At 48.3% G+C, this 22,454-nt stretch overlaps 1 protein-coding gene across 1 annotated transcript in view; it reads left to right on the top strand.

Annotated features, from left to right (window-relative positions):
* The first annotated feature begins 1,166 nt into the window (after positions 1-1,166).
* The window catches only part of LOC135198271 (serine/threonine-protein kinase Nek4-like), a 45,172-nt gene continuing 23,884 nt past the window's right edge, over positions 1,167-22,454 (top strand). The window contains exon 1 of the mRNA XM_064225840.1: positions 1,167-1,245. Coding sequence (XP_064081910.1) covers positions 1,216-1,245 — 30 coding nt within the window. The 5' untranslated portion in view covers positions 1,167-1,215. The remainder of the gene's footprint in view (positions 1,246-22,454) is intronic.

The raw sequence follows: 22,454 nt of genomic DNA, 5'->3' as shown, positions 1-22,454 counted from the left end.
ACGGGCTCTTTCCTCTGAAAAGCAAGTAAATGCTATTTTTGGGGGGGCCACTCTTTTACAAATGCGACTCTTACCTCAAGAATTTCTTTTGCCAATTATTTGGAAATATTTTGATTTTCTTAAGCGTAGGGTACAATTGAGCTGGTAGTAACCTGGTATATTACTCTTTTCTAAATCAAGGACAAAAAGAAATAAAATACGGTAATAGAAAGAGCGACGGTAAAATTATGGGACGCAGGGCAAACAAAAAGAGTAAGAGACTTCTAAAACTTAGTATGTGTAGTGGAGTAGGACAAAAAGTTGCTCAACCACGCAAGGCCTGCGTCTTTCTTTCCATATGAGCAAACCAACACTGCTGAACACGTCCATTTTTTTTTGTTTTATCTTTTTTTGTCATCAAGAGGGACAAGAGTGGTTGCACATCCATAAATTATATGTACTACGAATTATTGGGAGAAGAGCGAAGGGAAGGCCAAAGTTCAGGTGGAAAGATAAATTACTGAAAGACATGAAGGGAAAGGTTCTGTTAAGAGAGCAAAGATGTACAGAACAGAGGAAGATGGAGAAGGCTGACTTACAGCGACCCCACATAGAAATGGGAAAGGCTGAAGGCAAAGAAGATATGCATATTATATATATTAAATGTATACAAAGAACTTTATTCGAATCGCGTGACTTCGTATATAAGTATGATGAGTCATCCGCGACGGATGAATGTCACCCATATCTGATAATTATGTTCTTTTAATCGGGTACATCAACAGATCGATGCCAAGCCTTTTCCATTTTGTTCAGTTAACATTTATTTTCGAATTCCTAAAACTAAAGCAACGAAATGACTGTAAATAAACCTTTTAAAACATCCCGTCATCTAAGGCTGACAAAGACTTCCTGGGTTGAATAAAACGTTGTGGTTTTGTATATAGAGGACTTCATGACTTTTTCATATGGGTGACATTTACCACCACCTCCTCCATCTCGGCTACGTAGTGGTTCTACGTTCCAGACGTCTATTTTATCACGCGTTTTAAAAAATCAATTCCTTCAATTACGTCAGTTATTCTGGAAAATTCGTAGTAATTTATAGTTGGCAAGTGGAGGTGTTTCTCTCACTCACATACACACACACACTCACTCTCTCTTTCTCTCTCTCTGTCAGGTGAGCAGCCCATTGTAAACAAACGTTGCCGTCTTTGGGTCGCGTAATTTTGAACCATGCCGTTGGCCTTAACTAAAATGCTTGTTGTAATGTATCAGATCGTTATTAATGTGATAACCATATATGTGTTGTGATATTTAATGTATGGCCTGCATATTAAAGTGAAATCAGCGTGAAATTACTTCAATTTAGGCCGCAGTAGGCCTTTTTTTTACGAAGGTACATACCTTATTCTCTCATCACCTTAAGGGTGCATTAGGCTATTTGCATACTACCTAGTAGCCTATTACTAATAGGTAGTAAAAGCGAGTAACTTTTTAATTTATTGACAATTTATAATAGGCTATTTTCATAGGTCAAACAAGGTTAATTAGTAATTTAGGCTGTCAAAACTACCTATTAGGTAGCTACTACCTACTTCAGTCCCATAGGCCTATAGGTAGTAGGTATCTTCTACCTACTACCTACCTAGCTATACCTAAGGGTAGTCGTGCCATACTTGGCTGTTGCTTATACAGCTGGACTTGCAATAGGCCAATGGAGGGTCTTCATTTTGGAATTAAATCCAATTTAAATGAAAATTAGCCTATAGGCTAGGTAGTCAATTATTCGATAGGTAGCTACCTACTAGACCTAGTATTAGGTAACCCCAGAGGACAGAACTTAACTTTGGCCCAGTCTACCAAATGGTATTAACCTGGGCCTAATACTACCTAGATACTAGGCTACCTAAATCAATTAGATGTCAAAAGCTCCAAGTTACAGATGACAGTTACTAAATTTTAAAGACTCCAGTCAGCTAATTTTGCGTGAAAAACCATTTCAGGTTCTTCATGCAAAAAAATAACTGGGAAATGATAGGGCAATAGAAGAACCTGAAAATTGACAACCTAATGTTACCTAGGTAGGTAGAGGTGTTTACTAGGGTTACAGTTTTGTTGTATTAGATACCTATGGAAGGGGCGGGGCTGGTGGTGTCTTACCTTATACCTAGTACCGTGATTCATTTTTTATATATTAGGCCTTCCTATATTTGTGCATAGTGTTTATTAGGTTCAAAATTGTAGGTTACAATGTCATATCCTCAATTGCCAAGTTATGAAATATGTAATACCCAGATGATTTTCTAGGCTACACAATAACTTTGCATCACTGCTTGTCCATCAAATTTATCCTTGGTTTTATGCAGAAAGGCCTAGTAGACAGTAACCTGACTTAGCCAGTTGAAATTCCACTCATTGCTGTTCCAATTATAAATGAAACTATTTTATTTTTGTTCTGTTTTTAATAAAGCCTGATCTGGCTGTACATGACATTAGGTCATGCTCAACCAGATCAGGCTAACAAACTCCTAATGTTTTGATGTTAATTTTCCCAATGTCACAGAAAACCTATCTAGCCTATGTCAAAGTACCGCCCAGTAGAATTTGACCTTTGACAAGTATGTAAATTACTGTCATCCTGGATGTCAGGTTCATTTAATAACTTAAGAGGAGCAATGTACTTGGATCATACAGAATTATTAGCATGGCACAGGTTGAAAAGGTATGGTGTCCGTTGGGCCAGCAGGGTAGAAAGTCAATTCAGGCTACCCTGATTCCTGCAGAGAATTGCTGACAAGTTAATTTATGAGTTTTGTGGTCTTGTACAGTATGGCACTGCCATTGCCATTTATTTTGTAACTCTGAGGTTCAAAAACCTAAATCAGAATTTTAAACATTTACCTAACTCACCTGGTAGTTATATATGTAGCTTACGTCCCTGACATCACAGCAGAATTTCAAAAACTCGCGGCAATCGCCGATTGGGTAGTCAGGTATGGTGACATCGTTGGAATTTCGCTCGTTTGGCCCGTGTTTTTTCGCAGCTTATTTGGTGAAGTACACTTTGGCTTTGGCATTTGCTTGTTTTTGGATTTGCTTTGGATTTCTCTTGACCCTTTATAGATATTGTTGGTTTGACTCTTGCTTGTTTTGATCTCTCTTTTGGATTTTTCAACATGTCTGACTCTTCTTCGATTGTGGGAATGTGTGTGAGAGGATGTAAGACTTGGCTTGCTAAAGCCTCGTTAGATCCACATTCGGTTTGTATGAAATGTAGAGGCAAGAGTTGTGAGTTGGATGATAGATGTGATGAATGTTTACGTTTACCTGAGAATAAATGGATGGAATATTACCGCTATGTGCGAAAGCTTGAAAAGGACAGGATCAGGAGAGCCAAGAGTAGTATGTCTCGCTCTTCTAGAGATAGTCAGGGAGTTGACAGTTCTCTATCCCTTGCTAATGAGCCTATTGATCCTTCTCCCATAGTGGTAGTTCCAGATCCCCCTACTGATACAGGTAATGATCCAACTTTAAAGGACATGATGGCGGCCATTCAAGCCCTTGGTGAAAGGGTAGAATCCCTTGCAGAAGACAGGGAGAAGTTATGGTCAAATGTGAGAGATTTAAGAAACACAAGTGTCAGTGCTAAAATCAGTGCAAGTGCAGTGGAGGGTGCGGCCGCTCGGACCTGTCGTGCTCCTAGCACTAGACCTCTTCCAAGCTCACCAACCCCTGTGAGAAGGAAAGTCGACAGGCGAAGGGAGGCGAGAGGTTTTAGCTCCTGAGCGGTCGTCCCCTCGAGCATACCTGTTGACGTTTCCCAGGACGCTCACCCTCGCCATAGGAAAGGCGAACTAAAATTGTGTGCTTCTTTGTCGGATGACGCAGTTCCCAGACGGGGCTGGCGTCTTACTTCGGAGTCAAGACCCCTCAAAAGAAAATATACTGTTGAGCAGCGTCGTGAAGTGACGCCTCAGGCCCCAGGATGTAGCCATTGGAGCAGCCCGGAGCGCTTCCCTTCCAGCTTTGATGGTAGCTCTCCTGCTAAATACAGACGTAAATTGTTGCACAGGCGGCCGTCTGCTTTGGTAAGAGACAAAGAGATATCGGACGCTTTTCTGCCTTCGGTGCATGCTCCTCCTCCTCCTTCGGATTGGTACTCGTCCCCGGATCGTTCTTCCCAACCCTTACGTGACGTGGAGAGTGAGTTGGATGATGTTGCGGCTTCCCCAGTCTGTCCCCAGCAGCAAGAAGCTCCACAAATAACTTTGCTGCAGGACATGCAACAGAAACTCTCCTCCCTGATGCAGGTCTGGCAGCCTGCAGCAAAGAAGCATGTCAGTATAATCGTCCAGCTCAAGAGGTTCCAAGCGCTGTAAGTCATCCTGAGGAAGCTTTTGACGTATGTCACACAGGCGGCGAGCGTCCAGCAGCAAGTGACCTCAAGGTTCGACAGGACAGCAAGCGTCAAAAGATTGGACGTCAGGACGCCCGAGTAGCTGGACGCCAGGACGTCATTTTATGTCAAGAGGTTGGACGCCAGGATGCCAAGCGTCAGGAGTTTGGACGCCAGGCGTCAAGAGGTTGGACACCAGGACGCCGAGCATCAAGAGTTTGGACGCCAGGACGCCAGGCGTCAAGAAGTTGGACGCCAGGACGCCAGGCGTCAAGAAGTTGGACGCCAGGACGCCGAGGGTCAAGAGTTTCGACTCCAGGGCGTCAGGCGTCAAGAAGATAATAATGAGACGAGGAGGAGGAAACAGGACGTCACTACTTCGGTCTTAGAACAATCAGAAGAAGGGAACGATGATATCCCCCCTTCTCCTGTTAATCCCGTAGATGACATTTCCGACGAAGAGGATCGGAAGGAACAGCACCCCTCGTCGGACTTAAAAAGACTCATGAGGGTCTTTACAGAAGTTTTTCCGGAGAACTTTATTCCGTCTGCCCCTCATTCCCCGCCTTCAGAATTTACTCTAGGGAAGGCGTCAAAGAAGGCCATATTTACGAAGATGGTTTTGTCTTGCTCGTCCAAGAGAGTGTTGAAAGTCATGAGGGATTGGATGGAGACTAAGAAGGACCAAGGAAAGACAGTATTCTCGTTTCCTCCGGCCAGATTGGCGTTTAGATCGAGTATCTGGTATGAGACTGGAGAAGCTCTCGGCCTGGGAGTTCCTGTCTCTTCCCAGGGGTACTTCTCGAGTCTGGTGGACGCCTCTCGTCGGGTGGCCATGGGAAAGACTAAGGTTTCATACAATCAACTTACCTGTCAGATATATACATAGCTAAGACTCCGTCGTCCCCGACAGAAATTCAAATTTCGCGCCACTCGCTACAGGTAGGTCAGGTGATCTACCGGCCTGCCCTGGGTGGCAGGACTAGGAACCATCCCCGTTTTCTATCATATTTTCTCTGTCGCCGGTGGTATCAACATTGTTGTTATTACCTCCTGACTTAGATTCATTTTTCATCCTTTGATCATCGTTTTTCGGCTTTTTGGTGACGTATTTGGATCGTGTTTTGGCATTCGCTACAGTGGACTGTTTTTGGAATAACTCTTTTGGATTTTTCTCAGTATGTCTGATTCTAATGTGAGTGTGAGAATGTGTGTGAATGTAGGCTGCAGGGTGAGGATACCGAAAGCTTCGGTTGATCCTCACACTGTATGCCGTAAATGTAGGGGGTTTCAGTGTTCTGCTATTAATACTTGTAAGGAATGCGAGGGATTGAATGCAGAAGAGTGGAAGACTTTGACTTCTTGTGAAGAAGTTGGAGAGGGATAGAATTAGACGATTGAAAGATGTGAGTTCAAGGCCTATTGAGCCTTTCACTGATAATTCTAATCCTACTGATGTAGATTCTCCCTATGTATCTCATTCTCAGAGTGCTTTTTTCGGATTCGGCATCGGAAATCGCCAATCTGAAAGCTACAATTAGAGACATGAAGTCCAAGATGGCTGACTTCAAAGGTAAGGCTAGTGAAAGTGAGCATTACAGTGAAGTGAGTTCTCCCAGTGTTGTGGAGGGGGCGTTTGATCGTCCCTGCGACGCTCCCAGGCCTAGACCTCTTCCAAACTCACAAGCCCAGAGGAGAAGGAAAGTCGAAAGCCTTAAGGAGGTTGTGGGGAATCCCCAACGGTCAGACGTCCCTTCAGCTAGCTCTGCTTCGTGGCAGGCGGCTCAAGGGCGCTATAGAAAAAGCGTCCTTCGCGAGTGTTCTCGTCCTCTCCCTCTCCCTCACCTAACGAGGGTGGGAAGGAATCGAACTTGTCGAGACCGCTGAAGCGTCATATGAAGCCTGACATGGATTCTAGTCCAGAGCGTTTCTCAGATGACGCTCCGTCTTCTAGCAAGAAAGCGAAGGGGGCGTCAGCGTCACCTGAAGTGTACGCGGAAGTACCCTTTCCTTCTTCTCCCCCGATGATGACGAAAGACTCATGCACTGGACGTGGGAGAGAAGCGTCAAGAAAGATCATTATGGCAGTTCAAGAGCAACTGTCATCTCTAGTGGGGAGTTTTAGCGCCACGTCGGAAGGACGTGACGCTTCCAATTAAGAAGTCTCGTCCTCTCTCACCTGTTCAACGAGAAGCGTCATACAGACGGGAAACGGCTAAACGTCTTACAGAAGCGTCTAGTTCGAGAGCGAGAACAGGTGCTTACGAGAGTTTCGTAACGCCAGAGAGACGTAAGACGTCTTTTAGACGCGAAGCGTCATTGGAAACGGAGCATAGACATGACGCTCCGTCCAATATTATGACGCCAAATAGGACGCCTTTGGAGAGCGGAGCGTCTTCCAAGCGCGAAGCGTCATCGAGACGTCAGCAAAAGACGTCATCCATGACGCTTGGCGAACGGGAAGCGTCATGTAAGCGTGAAGCGTCTTCTAAAATTCTAGAGAAGCCGAAGCTTATGACGCCTTCCAAGACTGTTAGAGCGGGAAAGAGGAAGGATTATCATTCCCTTAGCCCCTCTCCTATTAGGAGTTTGTCTCCTCAAGAAGAAGAACGTTCGGAAAGGAGAGCGGAGAATGTAGATCCCGAGTTAGAGGAAAACTCGGATGACGAATATAGTGGAAGAGAAGGTCTGTCTAACTATAAGGTGTTGACTACCCTACTTCTTGAGGAGTACGGAGACGAGTTGACGCCTGCCGCTCCTCCTTCTATGCGCTCTCTCTTTTCCAGTGCTAAGACGAAGAAGCCTTCGTCTTTTCTCAAAATGAAAACCACCATATCGATGAAGAGAGCATTACATTCCTTAGACTCATGGATGAAGTCTAAGAAAGACTTAGTGAAGACAGTCTTCTGCATGCCTCCAGCAAGATTAGCTGGGAAAAGAGGCATTTGGTATCAGACGGGAGAGAATATGGGTATTGCTCTCCCTTCTACAACCGAAACAGATTTTTCGACTTTGGTTGACGCTTCACGGCGTCAAAGTCTCAATTCTGCACGGATTACGTGGGGTAATTTCGGAACTGGATCATCTCCTCAAGGGACTCTTTCGTGTATTGGAAGTTTTTAACTTCTTAGATTGGGTCCCTTGGGGTGATGTCCAAGAAAGCCCATGATTCGGAAGGAATCGAACCTGAAGCCCTGTTATGCATATTGTCTTGTATTGACAAGGCGGTACAGGATGGATCTTTTGAAATCTCCTCTTTGTTTGGGGCAGGTCTTTTAAAGAAAAGGACTGTATATGGCGCCTTCTTAACAAAGGCAGTCTCACATGCTCAGAGAGCAGCACTTCTATATGCGCCTCTATGACTTTTTGATTCCCTTCTCAGTTAGTAAAGGACATTGCGCATTCTTTAACTGAGAAGGCAACTCAGGATCTGCTTACGCAGTCAGCAAGAAAGAAGAAACCTGTTGCTGCATCGGACAAGAAAGGACCCAGTACAACGGTGCAGCCCTTTCGAGGTGGTCCGACCTCCAGACCTTCCACAAGGAGGAAGGCCCCAGAGAAGAGAGGTAGATCTGCTTTTCGTCCCTTTAAGAAGGGAAAATGAAGATTCTCTCTCCAAGCACCAGTAGGTGCCAGGCTCCTGGGATTTGTGGAAGCCTGGACACTGATAAATGCAGACGCGTCATCTTTGGCGATCTTAAGGAGGGGATATCGTATCCCTTTCCTGAACACTCCTCCCCTAACGTCAATACCAAGGGAACTATCAGCCAAATACAAGGATCCTGTGCTGAGGGATACTCTTTCGATCGATGGTGGAACAAATGTGGGACAAGAGAGCGATAGAATTGGTACGGGATCAACACTCCCCGGGGTTTTACAATCGCCTTTTTCTGGTGGCGAAAGCCTCGGGAGGCTGGAGACCAGTACTGGACGTCAGCTCTCTGAACAAATTTGTTCAGAAGGAGAAGTTCTCCATGGAGACTTCTGCTTCAGTCATGGCGTCATTACGACAGGGAGATTGGATGGTGTCTTTAGATCTCCAGGACGCCTACTTTCACGTCCCGATCCACCCTTCATCGAAGAAGTACCTCCGTTTCATGACGGGGGGAAGGATTTTTCAGTTGTTCCGATACGTAATACAAACCCTCGGTCCTTTAACAATAGGAAGGTAACTAGCGGCAGCTGGGACGGTCGTAAGCTTCGAACAAGGGGAGAACGGTAGTTAACTGCTTGTCCGATCGTGCGCGCGCCCGCGCGCCCGAGAGGTGAAGAATCACTTTTGCTTTCGGCCGCGGGTGTGAAGGACGTGTTCGTCATCGCTCTCTGCCCGCTTCATCGTCGTATGCTTTGTTTATATTGTGTTTTCTACTAATGGTTTGGTTTGACTTGAAAATGAAACTGTAAGTACACTGTTTTCATTTTCATTACTTAATTATGAATCAACATGGAGCTATCGCCGTAGAGACGGCGATTTCCGCTCTTTTCATGAATTGAACCCTTGAATTATGTCTCGGTGCCGAGGCGGGGCGCACTCGCGCCGAGTCATGTATTTTTGGGCGAAAGTGTGTAATTGAAAGATGTAAGTACTCTTTTTCATTATATTTTGCCCTGTGCGTTCGTTGCCGAGAGCTTGATTGCGCTCGGCAAGAGCCTCTTATTTTGTATGAATAGAATGCAATGAAAGTGGATTCGCAATGCAGTTTTCTTTTCATTTTCATTATTAATTGCATCAAATTTAATTTTGGATCAATTTCCGCTCTTACCCGGGAATTAATCCTTACGATTTATTGCTGTGAAAGTGAAAATAGCAAGTGCAGTATTGTTCATTTTCTATATATTTATGATAGCATCATATATTATGGATCAAGTTCCGCTCTTACCGGGAATTGATTTTTCCCTCTTTAAGTTCTATGAATGTGAATCGCCAGTTGCAGTATTCTGTTTCATTTTCATATTACTTTTCACTGCTGTGCCGGGGGTAGGGGAAGCGAAGGTCTGCCAGGAAGTCGTCGGAAAGCTCTCCCGCGACTCCCTTGGTATCCGATTCTTCGTCTTCTTTCCTGCCCCCCCGCTCAGCTTCCTCGTATTTTGTTTTTGGGGTCTTCCTTCCGTTCGGGGTGGGGGTTCATGTCTCCCCACCCCGGTGCGTGAGGAACCCCTCTTACTAATCTGTCTGTGCTACCCCGCAGGTGCTACAGCCGTGGGAGACGACCTTGGACAGGTATGGACCACTGCGGCTGCAGGGCGTGCCTAGCATCCACGATCTGCTGCAGAGTCTAGCGAGGTTCTGGGGCGGTGACCTTGGAGTGGTCTCCACTACAACCTTCACGGCCGCTTATGCTGCTTCCCCCCGCTGGTCTACACTCCCCATGCTGTGTCGTGACGCCGTCTGCCGCTTCTAGGGCCGGTCGCCGCCGTACCGAGGAGGGGTATGCCGCCGCCGCCTTGTGTTTTTCTTCGTGTTGCCTGCCCCAGACTTCCGCTGTTCCAGCAGCTCGCCCCTGGACCGGCCGCCAGTACCACGCTGGCTGCCGATGATTCTACGAGGCGATGGCTGGGCCTGCCGTACCTGTCGCTGATGTGGTTCCACCGCTACTGGCTTGGCTGTCCCTTCTGTGTTTACCGCTGCCGCTGTTCCTGCCGCTCCTGAGCTGGTTGCTGTTCCTGTCGCTCCTGGTTCCTGCGCCTGTCCATGCTGGTCCTGCCCATGGTGTGTCTTCCCCAGTCCCAGGTCCTTCCGGACAGGTGCAGTCGGGCCGTGTTGCTTCGGCAATAGGCCCGACTCCGGCCTGGATGGAGGACCTGACGACTGTCCTGCGTGAGCTGACGAAGAAGAGGAAGGTGTCATCTTCGTCTGTTGCTGCCTCTTCCCCTTCGACTTCTAAGGCCCATAAGCCGAAGAAGAAGAAGGCTGCCTCCCCCCACCCCCCCCATAAGAAGTCTCCTTCGGGAACTTCTAAGGGCCCGTCCCACCTCGGTGGGACGGGGGGTCCTTCTGCTGGTCCTCCTGCTCCTTCGGGAGCGGGGCCCGTCTCCCCTTCCGTAAGGAAGAGATAGACGGGGACCAGAGGAGTATCGGTTAGCTCTGGTACTGGCCTTCCTCGCCTGGTGCTAGCGGCGATGCCGCTACGCCAGGTTCCGGCTCGGTCTCTCGTTCGCGGGAGATCCCGAGTGTACGCTCTCCCTCGGGAGACCGTGCAGCCAAAGTTTCGGCGCCAGAGTTCGCTCGGCGCCAAGACCACGGCACGGAGCAGAAGGCTGGCGAGAACCGCTCAGGTGACTCTCGCCAGGCCAGCGGCCGCTCTCGCAGCGACCAGCTGGTAACCGGGTTTTGTTATTCCCCCTAAGAAGACTCCTTCGGGAACTTCGAAGGGCTCGTCACATTCCGGTGTGACGGGGGGGTTCTTCTGCTGGTCCTCCTGTTCCTTCGGGAACGGGGCCCGTCTCCCCTTCTGAGAAGAAGAAGAAGACGGGGACCAAGGGTGTGCTGGCTACCGCTGGTACACCCTCGCCTGGTCTTGGCAGCTCTGCTGCTAAGCCAGGTACCGCTCGGTTTCTCGTCCGCGAGAAGTTCCGAGTGTACGATCTCCTTCGGGTGACCGTGCAGCCAAAGTTAAGACGCCTGAGTTCGCTCAGCGTCATGACCGAGGCACGGAGCAGAAAGACTGTCGAGAGCCGCTCAGGTGACTCTCGCCAGGCCAGCGGCCGCTCTCGGCGGAGCGACCAGGCCGGTACCTCGGGTGGACGTGACGGTCTCTGACCGGCCACGGGTTGAGGCTGGGAAGAGGTCCCCCAGGTCCCCTCGACCGACGGTACCAGCCTCGGCTGGTACCAGCGGTTTGACGTGCCGCGAGGACGCTCACCGGTCTCACGGCGAAAGCGAGCTCTGCAGGTCACCTGACCGCCGCTCCCACAGGGACCGGGTCGGATACGGTGACCAGCAGCAGCTCGTCTGACGCACGGGACCGGGGGTCGACGTGCTCAGTCGAGCTGCTCACCACAGGTGAGCGGCACGGCCAGGCCTGCAGATCGATCCCCACCGCGGGTTGGTGATCGGCTGCAGCCCCCCACGGTACGCTGGTCCTGCCAGCGAGCGGGGGGGGAGCGTCAGGTCTGTCTCTCCACTACCTTCAACTTCCTCGGGCTACACCGGGAAGAGCGAGGTAGCTAGGAGTGATCGTGAGAGGTGCGCCGCTCACGATCCCGTCACGACGCGTCCGCACGTGCCACGTATGGTCTTAGGACCAACCAGGACGTACGCGCAAGTGATTGGAGGCGACCGTCAGGGGAGGGGGAGAGGGGGGTAGCGTCAGTTCTGTCTCTCCGATACCTTCAACTTCCTCGGCATACGCCAGGAAGAGCTAGGTATATAGGAGTGATCGTGAGAGATGCGCCGCTCACGATCCGTCACGACGCCGCACGTGCCAGGTTGGTCTTAGACCAACCAGGACGTACGCGCAAGTGATTGGAGGCAACCGTCAGGGATCGTTGCTGGTCCTTCTTCTGAAGGAGGAGGGTCCTGGAGCTGCTCTTGTTGGAGGGACTGGACGGTCCTACTCCTCAAGACGCTGTAACTTCCGAGATTCAGAGTAACTTTACCCAGGTTATTGCACTGATTCGTCAGCACAACGACCGGGGGGAAGGATCGCCGCTCCCACCAGCAGAGCCCATGTCTCTGCTCGAGTCGTTTTGGGGCCCGAGAGGGAACCCAAACCGACGGTGGGTATGCCGCGATCGGAGCTTACCGATTCTGTCTTGAACCAGAGTCTCTCGTCTCCGGACAAGAAGGCTCTCTCAGTTCTGGCCGGTTCGATCAAGCTACTTCCACCTCCTCTACTGCGACAGCGGCGTTTCTACGTGTCTTCGGACACCGTATTTAAATACTCCTTCGGTCCTCCTGAGAGGTTTCGACCTCGACGAGGACTGGAATGAGTCGGAGGACGGTATCGGCTCTCTCCTGTCAGGTGTCGATCAGCCCCACCCAGACGACGTTCACAGTGGTGGCAGACCCTTACCTACAGTGAGAGTTCGTAACCCTCCTCGGGAAAAACGTTTTCTCCTGACGATACGTTTTCCCAGACTCTGAGAGGCCATCGCCGCAAGGCGATGGCTGCTCCTACTCTTCTCCAACTGCTAGTTCCACTGGGAAGGCGAGCGAGTATCCAATTCCTCCCCCATTCCCTCTCTCCTTACGGCTACGAGGGAAAGGGGAAGGATCCTACAGAGATTTCTCTGTAGGATCCCACGTTGGGGACTGCGCTACCAGGGGGACCTTCGGGTCCTACCTGACGTAAGCCCCGGTCGTTGAGGAGGGATCCTGCCCCATTCTCGATTTCTACGGGAATCGAGAGGACCACCAGCCGATATCGTTTGACGAATTCGGTGGGGGTTTCGCAGACTGCTTAGAATTCTACGGAATTTCTAGCGCATTCAGAGTGTTTAGAGTTTCTTACGATCTCCAAACACTTAGGCGAGACCACGGTCCAAAGTGAGCGAGACGAGAATCCCCACCCCGATATTACACGATAATCGGGAACCTCGCCTATGCTCGAATTCCTGGAATTTCTAGCATTAGGAAGAAGGACTGCTGCTGAAAGAAGACTATCTCACAGTAGGCGACCAACCTGGAATAGAGAAGAACGGACGGGAATATCCAGTTTGGCTGGAACTATCGTCTTAGTATTCTGTTCACCATTGAAGCTTTCCTTCGAGGAAGACTTCTCCTTCACTCTCTTTAATAGAGAACGAAGGTGGTCGATCTCCAATCCTTATTTTGTTTTCTTGAAGGAAAGAATTTAGGATGGAGATCGTTGTTCAGAATCCTACAAATATACTACGTATATTAACCTCGCGACATGATTCTGCTAAGCAGTTGAATGGTCCGAGGGGTAGGCGCATATCCTGGTTATTCTACGGATTGCGACTTAGACGAAAAGTATTCTAATTGAACTGCAACCCGGGTTGCCTGCAACCTCCCAGGAGTTTCCAGTTTCAATTTATATACTTATGGTGTTGTCACAACAACACCATTTTAGCTTTTATATTTACCGAAATTCGTTTCGCTTAAATATAATTGCTCGAGCATATCTTTTTATGCTCGGTGGTTCTAGCCGAACGCATTCCTTCGTGGAAAGGATTACTTGGCAACTCAGGATGACGAGTCAGCGACAAGCTACTGCGTATTGAATTGCCCGAGGCATTTCAGTATCAGCTGCCGCTTTGAGATAGACGGTTGTTTATGTCTTTCTCACCTGCTTTGATTGAATAACAACCGTATCTTTGCCCAACAATCACGGACTTAAGTCTCTGATTAACGGGGATTCTCGCATACATGAATGACCATCTACTGCTGAGAAACGCTAGTATTCATCGTCTTCGGTATTGCGAGAATTTTAAACAGAGATATCTATTCGACTCTCATCTTTCTGTTTACCGCACGGTAACAGAATTCTGTAATAGTCTCTTGCTGCATCGTATCCCGATAATGCGAATGATTTTTGCGGAATCTGAGTTTGTCCTCAAAATATCTTGTATTCGGAGGTGTACAATTGTTCATTGTTCACCCCGGATTAGCAGATGTATTGAAAGACATCGCCTACTCCCACACCTGCCAGCTCTACTTCCAAACGTTCAGCCCATGAGAAGCAGTTCTTCAAGCGGCTCTCCCCTGTGTTTCATTACTGAAGAACGCCCCGCTTTCATTGCACAACGGACAGCAATGAAATGGCGGTTAGCGTTTTCAGTCATTTGTAAGCACAGGTTTAGAATCTTGAGATTCCTTCCTTCTCTCGATTCAGCTGGAAGACGTAGGTTGCATTCATTGCCTACCTTCGTCTTCACGTCACATAGTGTTGTTTCTCCTTAAGCTGAGATTCAACGTCTATGAGATTTTCTTGCCATCAGGGACCTCGGTCTTTTTGAAGGCAATTGACTTTCGCCTTTTGAGCTTATGCATTAAGAGAATCATCGCCGCGCCGTCCGGCATCGGTGACTAACAAATATTTTATTTGTTTGGTCTCTCAGCATAACTCTTTAAAGGGCGAAGGTCACGTGACTACCCGGATGCTTGGACAATTTGCCTCTACTGATTCCGAACCAGTCAGTCGGCAGCTGTCAGAGCGTCCGAGTCAGTTACGAACTATGCTGTGGACTTAGTTCGGTTGTTCCAGAGCAATCATTACTTCGTCTTAATAGCTTGTCAGTATGAGTACTGTACATAACCAAAGTCGAGAAGAGGGATAGGTCATACGACTATTCCCTTCTTTTCGTCTTAGGTAACTGCATGACTTCTCTTGAGAAGTCAAGCACAAAGGGATGGGGATTTGTGACGCTCGATTTCGTACCGATCTTCGTAGCGAAGACTCAGAACCCTTCGGTAACTGACGATTGGTTCGAGTCCTTCACAATACCCTCCCTAATGGACGTCACCGCCTCCGATACGAAGGCTATGCTGCTTTGTCCTGTGAAGGTGCGACGGAGCTGTCTTTGAAGAAACTCGACACCCAGGATGAGTGTGGACGCCTCTTCATCATTCTCTCGCGTTCCGCAAGAACTTCTCCGTGGCGCAGGTAATGAAGGCAGGCGCCTGGTCCAACCGGACCGCATGCACCTCCTTCTACCTTCAGGATATTGCCCACAGTTCCTTGGATCTTTTTCCTTGGGAACCGTGGTTGTTTCTCAACACATTGTGTAGTTAAACCCAGACCCTCGCAGGCTGAACAGCATCGAGTCCTGGTGTGACCGTAAGAATGGATGAGGAATGAGAGTGTGACTGGCTCCTCTTCCCATCTTTTTCTTCCCTCTACCTTTGGGTAGAGGGGACACGGTCGTCACCCTGCTGGGTAAGGACGAGATGCAGGTGAGCTACTCAATAGAGCACCATCCTATCCCTTTCAGTAGGGATAGGAGTAAATATCCACCACTTCCTCCAACAAGGGGGAGGAAGTGGATGCCAAATTGAGACAAACCCATCATTTTATGATTGTCTCTTGCAAACAGGAACAAGTTCTTGCTTGCTGGTACGAAGAGATACGCTTGCCTCTCTCTTAGTACTTGGCCCAGAGGTCTGACCATTGATCCTGCGGTGCACACCCCGATCAATCGGACAGAGGTTTGGATCCCTCCCTTGCTCTTACGACCAGGGAGGCACTCCAGGGTTGGACGAACACCAGTCTGTTCACCAAAAAGACTCAGATTCCTCCCACCAAGAAGTGAGTCTTCCTATTGTTAAAGGACCGAGGGTTTGTATTACGTATCGGAACAAATGACAATTTGTCGAAAATTGCATTTTTCCTAACTATACAAACCTGAGGTCCTTTACATATAGTCCCACCTCATGCCACCCCTCACTCTGCAACTTTTTGCATGGGCCTAAAAGGCAAAAGTGATTCTTCACCTCTCGGGCGCGCGGGCGCGCGCACGATCGGACAAGCAGTTAACTACCGTTCTCCCCTTGTTCGAAGCTTACGACCGTCCCAGCTGCCGCTAGTTACCTTCCTATTGTTAAAGGACCTCAGGTTTGTATAGTTAGGAAAAATGCAATTTTCGACAAATTGTCATTTCAGAGCCTTGTGTTTCGGCCTGTCCACAGCTCCTCAGGTCTTCACAAGCCTGATGAAGAATGTGGCGAGGTTTCTTCACCTCAAAGGAGTGAATGTCTCTATGTATCTGGACGACTGGCTCATCAGGGCCAGATTGGAGAAAGAAAAACAGTGCTTGGAGGACCTAAAGTTAACTCTGGATTTAATCAAAGCGTTGGGATTGCTTGTGAACCTCGAGAAGGTCTCAGCTGACCCCCAGACAAGACCTAGTCTATCTGGGGATTCGGATGGATTCTCGGGGTTTTCGAGTTTTTCCTTCGCAAGAGAGAATCGCAAAAGGTTTGCGGATAGTCTCTCTCTTCTTAGAGAAGCAACAAACGTCGGCTGAGGAATGGTTGAGCCTTCTGGGGACGCTTTCCTCGCTAGAACAATTCTTCCCTCTAGGAAGACTTCATATACGTCCGCTTCAATTCTTCCTCAAGAGGTCTTGGAGCTGGAAAACCGGACAACTGTCGGACGTTTTTCCCATTCCAGCGGAGATAAAAGTCACACCTACAGTGGTGGTTTGCTCCCTCTGGAAGAGAACAAAGGGATCTCTCTAAGAACACAGAACCCAGACCTCGTGTTGTTCTCCGACGCGTCGGAGAGAGGTTGGGGAGCGACATTAGGCTCAGAGGAAGTGTCAGGCACCTGGGAACCAGCACAGGTGTCTTGGCACATAAACTGCAAAGAGCTCTTCGCCGTACATCTGGCCTTGAAGAGCCTAGAACCTCGTGGTGTCAAACAAGGTAGTGCAAGTAAACGTGGACAACACCACCGCACTTGCCTACATTCGGAAGCAGGGAGGGACGCACTCCTCGTTCCTTTACGAGCTCACGAGAGACCTATTACTTTGGACGTCTCACAGAAACATCTCCCTGCTGACAAGGTTCGTACAGGGAGTAAGGAATGTGAGGGCGGACAGGCTCAGCAGGAGGAACCAGGTCCTTCATACAGAATGGACACTACACGAGGAAGTGTGTCTCGATCTCTGGTCTCTGTGGGGAACTCCTCATGTGGATCTCTTCGCAACATTCATTTCAAAAAAGGCTCCCAGTTTTTTGCTCGGTCGTGGAAGATCCAAGAGCTCTTATGGTTAGACGCCTTCCTGCTAAATTGGTCTCGAGTAGACGTATATGCTTTTCCCCATTCAAAATCCTGGGGTTAGTAATGAGAAAGTTTGTGGCGTCAAAAGAGACGAGGATGACGTTAATAGCCCCCTTTTGGCCGCCCCCAGGAATGGTTCACCGGGAGGTGGTAGAGTGGATCGTAGATTTTCCAAGATCCCTACCAAGAAGGATGGATCTTCTCAGACAACCACACTTCAAGAGGTACCACCAAAAACCTCCCCGCTCTCGCTCTGACTGCCTTTCGACTATCGAAAGAGACTTGTCAGAGCGAGAGGCTTTTCTCGCGAAGTGGCAAGCGCGATCGCAAGAGCACGCAGAACCTCCACTACGAAAGTATACCAATCAAAGTGGGAGGTATTTAGAAGGTGGTGTAGATCCAAGAAGTTGTCCTCCTCCACTACCTCTATAGCGGAAATTGCTGATTTCCTGCTATTCCTGAGAGAAAAATCTCATCTAGCCGTATCCACAATAAAGGGATACAGAAGTATGCTCTCGGCTGTATGCAGGAACAGAGGTTTAGATCTGGCAGATAATAAAGATCTCCACGATCTCATAAGATCTTTTGAGACTTCAAAGTCTAAGGAACCAGTACCTCCGAACTGGAACCTAGACGTAGTCCTAAAGTATCTGTCATCGGAAAGATTCGAACCTCCTCATCGGGCATCGTTTAGAGACATTACCCGAAAATGCCTATTCCTATTATCTTTAGCTACGGCAAAGAGAATTAGTGAATTGCATGCTCTGCAGGATAAAGTAGGATTCAAGGGAGACTCAGCGATTTGCTCGTTAAGACCCTGTTTTTAGCGACAAAAACGAGAATCCTACGAATCCCTGGCCTAAGTCATTCGAAGTCAAAGGCATGTCGAGTCTCGTAGGCAGAGAAGCAGAGAGGTCTCTATGCCCTGTTAGAGCTCTGAAGTTCTACCTTCAGAGAAAACATCAAATGGGAGGCTCTAGACAAGGTCTTTGGTGCGCGGTAAAAGACCCCACAAGACTGATGTCCAAGAATGCGCTGGCATTCTTTGTAAGAAACGTCATTACAGACGCTCATAAGGCCTGTCCTGACGAACAGTTACAACTGTTGAGAGTAAAAGCTCATGAAGTGAGAGCTATAGCGACGTCTCTCTCGTTTCATAAGAATATGTCGCTTTAAAAACATCATAGATACGACATTTTGGAGATGCAAACTCAGTATTTGCATCTCATTACTTGAAAGACGTGCGTGTGACATATGAGAAATGTTTTTCTCTAGGTCCTTTCGTATCGGCGGATACGATTCTGGGTACGGGAGCCGACACCAATCCTTAAATGTATATACTTTTCTTCTTTTTGGATATGGTCAAGAGTCTCTTCGAACAATGGAGGACTTAGGCTAGCACGGGCGGCCGTCTATGTTGTTCAGTAAGAGAATTCTTGTCATATCCAATTAGTTGAGTATAATTTTTTTTTTTTTTTTGAAAATTATGTATGTGTGCGTAGTGGTTTTGAGTTACGGTTGTTGTGACGAGTTCGGGGATAACTCGGAACAATCCTTAGTTCTAACATATGGTTAGGATCAGGTGGTCGGGATTGGTGTGTGCTCCTTCATAAGGTGTATTGTCATATAAGTGGATCAGCACCCATTGACAAAGTCCTTTAGGCTCTGCCGAGTAAGCGGATAAGACCCATCGGCAGACCACAAGAACTCTTGGCCATAGATCATATATCTCGCTAAAGTTTCTTGAGGTGATGCAGACTACTGGGCAAACACCCGAAGTCTACCACCTATCAGGTAGGAACCAAGGTTTTATTTATACCTACAACATATGTTGTTTACCTGTCTATTCCATATAGAAGCTGTCTCTTACCCTCCACCGAAGGGTGCCAATCAGCTATGTATATATCTGACAGGTAAGTTGATTGTATGAAAATGATATTGTTATGTTACAATAAAGTTTCATACATACTTACCTGGCAGATATATACAATTAAAGGCCCACCCAGCCTCCCCGCAGGAGACAGGTGGAAGAGAGAAAATATGATAGAAAACGGGGATGGTTCCTAGTCCTGCCACCCAGGGCAGGCCGGTAGATCACCTGACCTACCTGTAGCGAGTGGCGCGAAATTTGAATTTCTGTCGGGGACGACGGAGTCTTAGCTATGTATATATCTGCCAGGTAAGTATGTATGAAACTTTATTGTAACATAACAATATCATTTTCTTGGTCAACATCAGAGATGGACCACCTCCTCAAAGGAATATTCAGAGCCTTTGAGGTCTTTAACTTCCTGGACTGGACTCTGGGAGCCTTGGGAAAGAAGATAGAGTCTTTCAAGACCGTTGACACCGAAGAACTAGTACATCTGATGTCATGTATAGACAAAGCACTCAGAGATGGTTCCAACGAGTTAGCGGCGCTTTTCTCGGCTGGAATTCTTAAGAAAAGAGCCCAAATTTGTTCTTTCCTTGCTAATGGGGTCACGCCCATTCAGAAATCAGAACTGCTTTATGCGCCTCTTTCCTCACACCTTTTCCCACAAGAGTTGGTGAAAGAGGTCTCCTCTGCCTTAGCCCAAAAGGCCACGCAGGACTTAATAACGAAAACAGCGAGGAAAGTTCTGCCAGCAAGCTTCATAACACAAAAAAGCAAGGAAGAAGCTCCTGTGTCTCAGGTTTCTCAGCCCTTTCGGGGTAAAGCCCTCGGTAGATGTAACACTAGACCTACGGGAAATAGGTCAAAGAAGAGAGGCTCCAGACAAGGACGAAGTAGGGTCTGACGGCACTCTTCTTCAGACAGCGGTAGGAGCCAGACTGTCCAACTTCTGGTAAGAATGGGAGAAGAGAGGAGCAGACCTATGGTCCATTCAACTGCTCAAGGAGGGGTACAAGATTCCTTTCCTGAGAAAACCTCCTTTAGCAGTAAAACCAATAGATCTTTCGGCCAGATACAGAGAGGAATCCAAGTCGCAGGCGATACAACAGCAAGTTTCTCTGTTGTTGCAGAAGGAAGCAATAGAGAAGGTTCAAAATCTGGAGTCACCAGGTTTTTACAATTGATTATTCCTGGTTCCCAAGAGCTCGGGAGGATGGAGACCAGTACTGACGGAGTTGCTCTCAACGTTTTTGTGCAAAAAACAAAGTTTCATACAATCAACTTACCTGTCAGATATATACATAGCTAAGACTCCGTCGTCCCCGACAGAAATTCAAATTTCGCGCCACTCGCTACAGGTAGGTCAGGTGATCTACCGGCCTGCCCTGGGCGGCAGGACTAGGAAACCATTCCCGTTTTTCTACTCATATATTTTCTGTCGCCGGTGGTATCAACATCGTTGCTGCCACCTCTTGACTGGAATTCGCTTTTCTAGACAATTGATCATCTTTTTGTGGACTTTTGGTGACGTACCTGGATCGTGTGTTTTTTTGGCATTCGATACTGTGGACTGGATTTTGGACCTTGCTTTTGATTTTCTTCAAGAATGTCTGATTCAAGTGGTTGTGTGAGAATGTGTGTGAATGTAGGCTGCAAGGTGAGGATACCGAAGGCTTCGGTTGATCCTCACACTGTATGTCGCAAATGTAGAGGTTTTGATTGTTCTATTTCTAACACCTGTCATGAGTGTGAGAGGTTGAATGTTGAGGAATGGAAAGACTCTAACTTCTTACTTGAAGAAGTTAGAAAGGGATAGAGTCAGAAGGGCTGCATCTAAGATTGCGGGTAGTAGTACAAGGCCTCTTGAGCCTTTTAATGATTCTAAACTCTTCCCTGAACTATGCTTTTGATTCTAATTCTGTATCAGGGCCCTCACTGGCTTACATTCAGATTCGGCCTTGGAAATTGCTGAGCTGAAAGCTACTCTTCACAGGATGAAATCCAAAATGGCTGCCATGAAAGGTAAGGATTGTGAAAGTGACTATTATAGTGAAGTGAGGTGTCCCCAGTGTTGTGGAGGGGGGCGTCTGACCGTCTCTGCGACGCTCCCAGGCCTAGACCTCTTCCAAGCTCCCAAGCCCAGAGGAGAAGGAAAGTCGAAAGCCGTACGGAGGTTGTGGAGAATTCCCCCGGTCAGGCGTCCCTTCAGCAGGCTCTGTTGAAATAGAACAGACTGCTCAGGACCGCTTTAGGAAAAGAGTCCTCAGAGAGTGCTTCTCTTCGTCCGCTTCTCCCTCTCCTAAACGCGATGGTGGAAGGATTCGGACTTGTCCAGCCCTGAAAAGGCACTGGAAAGATCCTGTGTTGGATTCTAGCCCCGAACGCTTTTCGGAAGAAGCGCCTCCTTCGATCAAGAAGGCTAAGAGGGTTTTGATGTCCCATGTTTGGGCATAACTCCTTCGAGATCTCCCTCTCCCGTTCAAGAAGACGCCGGAGAGGCTTCCAAGAGGATCATTTTGGCTGTGCAAGAACAGTTATCCGCCTTGGTAGGAGTCCTTTCGAAGGATCCCCCCTCGTAAGAAAGACGTGAGGCTCCTGTCAAGAAGTCTCGTCACTTCCTTCTCCCGCCAGGAGTGAGAGGCTCCAATGTGGGACGTGAGGCCTTTGAGATCTTCTCTGATAGAGACTCTTTGGACGATTTTGAATCGCCAGACAAGCGCGAGGCGCCAGTCAAGCGCGAAGTTTCCTACAGACGAGAAGCGTCTGATAGGGATTAAAGCGCCAGGGACAAGCGAGAAAACGGTTTTACAGGCGGTGAGGGATTTTGCCAGACGTGATATGTCTGCCAGACCAGCAGCGTCAGCCCCGAGCGCGAGGAAGCAGCCAGGCTGCGAGGGATTTCAGCCAGGCGCGAGGCGCCAGACAAGCATTCATCCATACAAGGATATGGCACCAGAAAGGCGGCGAGGCGGCCAGCCAGGCGCGAGGCGTCAGTCAGGCGCGAGAATTTACAGAGGCGCGAGGCGCCAGCCAGGCGCGAGGAGCCAGCCAAGCGCGAGGAGCCAGCCAAGCAGAGGAGCACTATACACTCTCTTAGCCCCTCTCCTATTAGGAGTTTTGTCTCCCGTAGAGAGTTATTGGGCAAGAAGACCCGGAACGGGAGTGAACTTCTCCTTCTGATCCGATTTTGGAAGAGGACTCAGAAGATGAGACTCACGGCAGAGAAGGGCTGTCTAACTACAAAGTTTTGACAGCTCTCCTCCTCCAGGAATACGGAGATGCATTGATCCCTGCCGCTCCTCCTTCGCCTCGTTCACTTTTTTCATGCTCTAAGACGCCGAAGTCGTCGGCTTTCTTGAAGATGAGACCGACGATTTCTATGAAGAGAGCTCTTCAGTCGCTGGATAGCTGGATGCTAACCAAGAAGGAGCTAGTCAGGACGGTGTTTTGCATGCCTCCCGCTAGACTTACGGGCAAGAGAGGTATTTGGTACCAGACTGGGGAGAATATGGGG

Source organism: Macrobrachium nipponense, chromosome 22, assembly GCF_015104395.2.
Source record: "Macrobrachium nipponense isolate FS-2020 chromosome 22, ASM1510439v2, whole genome shotgun sequence".
In the NCBI taxonomy this organism is placed as follows: domain Eukaryota; kingdom Metazoa; phylum Arthropoda; class Malacostraca; order Decapoda; family Palaemonidae; genus Macrobrachium; species Macrobrachium nipponense.
Note: the sequence above shows the minus strand (reverse complement) of the source record. Positions and strands in the feature narration are given on the sequence as shown.